This window comes from Diabrotica undecimpunctata, chromosome 5 (genome assembly GCF_040954645.1).
Source record: "Diabrotica undecimpunctata isolate CICGRU chromosome 5, icDiaUnde3, whole genome shotgun sequence".
In the NCBI taxonomy this organism is placed as follows: Eukaryota; Metazoa; Arthropoda; class Insecta; order Coleoptera; family Chrysomelidae; genus Diabrotica; species Diabrotica undecimpunctata.
The window spans coordinates 152,182,794-152,188,690 of NC_092807.1; the positions used below are offsets into that span (position 1 = coordinate 152,182,794).

The 5,897-nt window shown below is 34.0% G+C and overlaps 1 protein-coding gene across 1 annotated transcript; it reads right to left on the bottom strand.

Moving 5' to 3' along the window:
* Positions 1 to 408: 408 nt before the first annotated feature.
* On the bottom strand, positions 409 to 3,065 carry LOC140440836 (tenecin-1-like). The gene is made up of 2 exons (XM_072531198.1): positions 2,928 to 3,065; positions 409 to 660 (listed from the first exon to the last, which is right to left on the bottom strand). Exons 1-2 carry the CDS (start codon positions 3,034 to 3,036, stop codon positions 506 to 508), a joined length of 264 nt encoding a protein of 87 aa, XP_072387299.1. The 5' UTR covers positions 3,037 to 3,065; the 3' UTR covers positions 409 to 505.
* Between the last annotated feature and the right edge of the window lie 2,832 nt (positions 3,066 to 5,897).

Consider the following 5,897-nt stretch of genomic DNA (forward strand, 5'->3'; position numbering starts at 1 on the left):
AAGGACCGATACAAGAAAGACGAAACAACAAATCAACAATATCGAAATGAAAGTATTAAGATCAATAGCGGGCATATCATTAAGAGAGAGACAAACCAACAGAAGTATACGCGAACAATGCAAAATTCAAAATATTAACAGGTGGATAAAAACAAGAAAAAAAAACTGGAACGAATCTGTAAACCGAATGGGACCAGATAGATTAGGGAACATCTGTAAAAACAACAAGCCGTATAGAATAAGACTGAAACAGAATAAGAGGCAGACAAACAGGAGTAATCCTAGTCGCACAAAGAAGAAGAAGAGGAAGAAGATATTTAGTTGGATCGATATATATCCCAACCCTGTATAAGTTTAATTGGTATATTTAATGAATTTGTTGGTTTTTTAGGCTTACATAAAAGATAGTTAAAGTTATTAAATTTGATTTTATTTGTCCAATATTTTTTTATATTAAATTAAAAAATGTTTACAACTATTATATAAATTAAGAAATTTTTGATAATTATCTGCATTGACACTTGTTATCTTCATCGCACCATCCACCTTTGGAATGTTTTGCCCAACAATGGGCAGCACAAGCAGCATCGTTCAGCTGAATTCCTTTATAATTAAATACTCCAAGAATTTCGCAGGTCATTCTCTTACTCCTGTGATGATCTGAAATAAAAAGAAACGAGTTGAATAAATATTGTATTACGCAAATAATCCAATCGTTCGATCCGACGATATTTGTTTGTCCGAATATGGTGATAAAAATAATAAAGAGAGCAGCAATATCAAATTATGTAATATTAAAAAGTGGACAGTGTGATGTATGTATAAATTGTTAATCACCAAAGTTGAATTCGTTGTTGGATGAAACAAAAATAACCTGGTGTCAGATGCTGAAAAATCCAAACGGCAAACATGATAAACACTTATTAGTGTTTGAAGTTAAAAAGAAGTTCGTCCTTTGAACGAACTCCTAAAGTACGGAAGACCAGATATGACCAAACAACTAGGAAAACTAAACCAAAACATAATGGAACAAAACAGAATTCCTCAAGAATGGAGATCAAGCATCCTAATACATTTCTTAAAAGGAGAGATAAATCGGACTCGGAAAATTACAGAGGAATTAATTTATTAAACACAACACTAAAATTAACCACCAAAGTGATAACAAATAAACTGAATGAAATTATAACACTAGCAGAAGAACAACAAGGTTTTAATTTGGGAGGATCATGCACCGACGATATATTTATGAGACAAGTTCAAGAGAAATAATTAGAATACAACAAACTAATGTAAAAATTAGAGCTGAAAGGTCAGGTAATAGAACAAGTGATGGACAGAATTTACAAAACAGTCATCAGGAACAAGACCTGCACAAAGAGGACAAAAAGCATGTTAGAAATAGCAGAGATGAAAACACTAAGAAAAATTGATGGTAAGACACTATGAGACATAACTAGAAGTACAGATATACGACGTAGATGCAAACTGAAGAACATCAAGAACTGGCTAAGAGTAGAATGGAACGATCATATAGGCCGAATGACAACAAATAGAGTAGTAAAGACAGCAAGAGATGGTTCTAAATAGGAAGACGATTAGTAGGAAGACCACGAAAACGATGAAACGACAACTTACTGGAGGCACATTGAAAAACAGACAGAGTCATGTCCACATAAAAAGAAGAAGAAAGGAAGAGAAGAAGTAAGTAATAACTGTTACATACGCTAAATAGATTGCATTCAGTAATCCTCTATCTTTTGTTATACAAGTTTCTCCAAAAGGAGTTCGTCCTTTGAACGAACTCCTAAAGTACGGAAGACCAGATATGACCAAACAACTAGGAAAACTAAACCAAAACATAATGGAACAAAACAGAATTCCTCAAGAATGGAGATCAAGCATCCTAATACATTTCTTAAAAGGAGAGATAGATCTCAAATATAAGTAAACAAAATATTATGCTCAGGAAAAATATTTATAGAATTTGAGCAAGGTAAGAGGTAACCTCAAATGAAGTCAGAGAGTGGTGGGTAGAAAAAAACTGCAAAGAAGATATACAGGTAGGGGGAATAGTTTCAATAAAAAAGAATGGAATTTTCAAATGCAAAGTATGCTTCTACATAAGTATATAAAAAGGTCTGCAACTAAATAAGTGATTATAAGGTATATTAAAAATATTGTGTAGTTTGACAACAAAAGAATAAAAGGAATTAGAACGAATGAAAATTTCATTCTACCGACGAATGAAATTCGAATAAAAGCGTTTGTCGTAACAGCAACTCTAAATACAGAAGACATATTATGAGATCCATTCTTTTAGCATTTGTGATATAGAAATAAGTGGTTTTAATTTTTAGAACAACCAGATCAACTGTGAATTGTTAAAAGAATTTGGTTTAATTGCTAGAAACATTGCAGTTGGTTAGGCATAACAATTTATGTAGCATAGTCTTTGGAAAGTCACATGCAGTAATCTAATAAATCGTTGACTCTAATATGTACTATTTCAAGAGTATTATTAAAGCAGTCAAATCAAGATTAATTTAAAAATATTTTTAGAAGAAGCCATAATCTTTTTGAATATTTTTATGACGGAAACGACTTGTAAGAGTTAATACAAACGTGAGGACTACAAGCAGAAGTAATATAAAAACTATCTTAGTCAAACTAAGTTATAAAAAATAACTTGGTCTACTTTAAATAGATTACAATGTTAAACTATCAGCATTTGATGAGAAAACGAAAAAATTGCATGAAAAACTTTGAAAAACTGTATTTGGTAATTAAAATTAAATTTTATGATGTATAATGATGCATAATGAAAACATTATACAAAGAAAGGATGGAATAAAGTTCATCATTAATCTAAATTACAATTAAAACTATGGCAGCGTTACAAACACAGCAAAAAAATAATGTATTACCTTCCTCTTGTATTTCTTCTAATTCTGTTTCTTCCTCATCATCAACAGGTGCGGACAAATTGTTGACGATTAAGATGCATAGCACAAAACCGATTACAAAGTACTTCATTTTGGGTTGTGTACTGGATTAAAATTATAATGTTTACTAATTATTGTGACACAGCTTATATATTAAGTCTAATGTGTTTTTTATAATAGATTCAGTTGTCTTTCCAAAATCCTTATTAAACTACTTGATAATATTAATTTTTGGAAAATTAAATCGTAACGATTTATAAAGTATTACGTATAACTAATTAAATTTTTTTTTGGATGTATGTAATGTTTCTTTAACAAGATGATTAATAAAAAATGGTACAAATTTAATATAATTTTTTTTTGCTTTAACGGAAGCTCATATTATCGATTTTTTTAGTAAGTATTGTACTCTTTCAGACTTTTTCTACATAAACTTTATACAAAGGATTGGGCAATGAGCACCAATGAGCTTACCAATGAGCAATTTCAATTTATCCTAAATTACTACTGTTCCTTCCATTTTTCAACACACAAAATTTAACGGCTATTATATCGAAGAAGCAGATAACACCGTAGCAGATCGAAATGATTGGAATCTATTCAACACAAACGAAAGACAATCTACCACTGAAGAGGTTCCCCATGAAAACTTAAAAATAATAAAGCACCAGGAACTGATCAAATTTGTAGTGAGCTCTACAAGAATGGTGGCGACGCCCTGCTACAAGCACTGCATAAACTTTTACTTCTTGTCTATCAAAATGAGACCATGCCCTGTAAATGGTCGCAAGGCGTGATATGTCCGTTACATAAACAAAGCGATCAGCTCCAGTGTGACAACTACAGAGGTATAACGCTGTTAACAACTGCTTAAAAAATACTGTAGCAAATATTCTCTACGAAAGGCTAAAAGATTACACAATTGGCATAGTTGGAAACTACCAGGCCAGATTTACTCCAGAAGAATCAACAATTGACCAAATTTATTCAATTCATTCAAAAACAGATCCTCGAGAAAACATTGGAATTAAACATTGAAACCCATCACCATAAACACTACTTTACCATTCAATGCGTGAGTTTTGTGTACCAAAATAACTTATCCGATTAACGAGTGTGACAATGTCTACTAGGAGGAACATATAACCGATCAGTCTAGACAGTTTTATAAGGACCTAAAAACAATGAAGGGCAACACGACCAACAGCCCAAGATTTATAAAAGACGATGCAAGACAATTTCTCACAGATGACGAGGAGATAAGCCCCCAATGGAGAAAGTACTTTGAGCGACAAAGACAGTACGAGTTAGTCGAACCTGAAATACCAGGGCCCACACTAGCTGAAGTAAAGTCCGCAATTTCGTCACTAAAAAACCATAAAGCCCCAGGCCCAGACGGCATACAGACAGAACTAACTAAAAAAGGGGGAGAAAAGCTCCACCTTGAGATATATCATCTTATAAGAGAAGTCTGGGAAAGACAAAAAATACCGAAACACTGGCATGAAAGCCATATGGTACCTATCCACAAGAAGGGAGACAAACAAATATGTCGGAACTATAGAGGAATATCGTTAATCAATACAACGTTGAAAATTACATCCGTAATACTGTCTAGAAGGCTAACCCCATACGCAGAGGAAATAATAGGCGACTACCAAAGCGGATTCAGACCGGGAAGGTCGACCATAGACCAGATATTCGTCCTACGCCAGATGTTGGAAACAAACTGGTAATTTAACTGCGATGTACACCAAATCTTCGTGGACTTTAAACAAGCTTACGATTCTGTTAGCAGAGAAGCACTGTGGGAGACCATGGTAGAAACGCTTCCGCACGGATCAGAATTGGCAGAACCACGTCGGAGGAATTCCTCATTGACACAGGGCTTAGACAAGGAGATCCTCTCGCCCCCCTGCTATTTAATTTTGCATTGGAACATGCGGTAAGGAAAGCTCAGCCACAACTGACAAACGGATTTGCCGCCCAAAAATAAACTTAAAAAAATTAACATGAACATATTTAACTTCATTCAGTGTGATTCTCCATCTTTTTATTATTATTTTTTTTGGTTAACTGCTATTGGAACCTTGTTGCTCGCCTCTTCACTAGTCGCTCGTACTGCTTGGATAGCCATATTATCACCAAAAGTAGCAACTGTGATGTCTTTCAGTACAGGTATATCAAACGTGTATAGTATAGGACCGAATACACTGCCTTGTGGAACACCTGCTCTAATTTCTTTTAAGCCCGAAAAACAATCTTTCTGCTTAATCCTAAAATGCTGTTCATTTATGTACGACTACAAAACTTGTGAGTACTGTTTGGACAAAAAACTTTAATTTATGTATTAAACTCTCATGCTAGACTTTATAGAAAGTCTGTGTAAGATCAAGGAAGACAGTTGAGCAAACTTTCTTTTCTTCTAGCGATCTTTCGATAATATTTGTGATTCTGTGCACCTGGTTAATTGCCGAGAGCTTATTCCTAAACCCGAATTGATATGTCGGAATCAAATGTTTCGATTTAATAATTAGTTTAGAAATTTCTCAAAGAGCTTCGATATCACAGGATGCAGAGATATCGGTCTGTATGACGAAACCTAATGTACGGGTACAAAAGATGTAAGAATGGAACTTTAAAGTCTTAGAGAGAGTATGGCATAAATGACGTACAAAATAAAGAAATATGGATCAAGTGGGGCCATAACGAAGCTTATCACCTCGTATTTAGGTAACCAGATCTAGACCGGAGGTTTAGGGTTCAGATAGGACAAGTCCTATCCGAGCACTGAGCCTCAAAGGTTGATTTTATGCAGACACATAGTAATAGCTGCAACACATACAAATCTAGATGTAGTCTTACGAAGTTTATAGACGCCACTGTATACAATAGTAGACTGGTGTATCCAATGAAAAATAAATCCAGTGTATAAATCCAAAGAAGACACAG

What these genes read in the sequence shown, in the direction of transcription:
- LOC140440836 (XM_072531198.1), bottom strand. Translation starts at nt 3,036, where the DNA reads ATGAAGTACTTTGTAATCGGTTTTGTGCTATGCATCTTAATCGTCAAC. An exon ending in AGAAGAAATACAAGAGGAAG is followed by an intron (nt 661 to 2,927) that starts GTAATACATTAT and finishes TTTTTATTTCAG; the next exon opens with ATCATCACAGGAGTAAGAGA.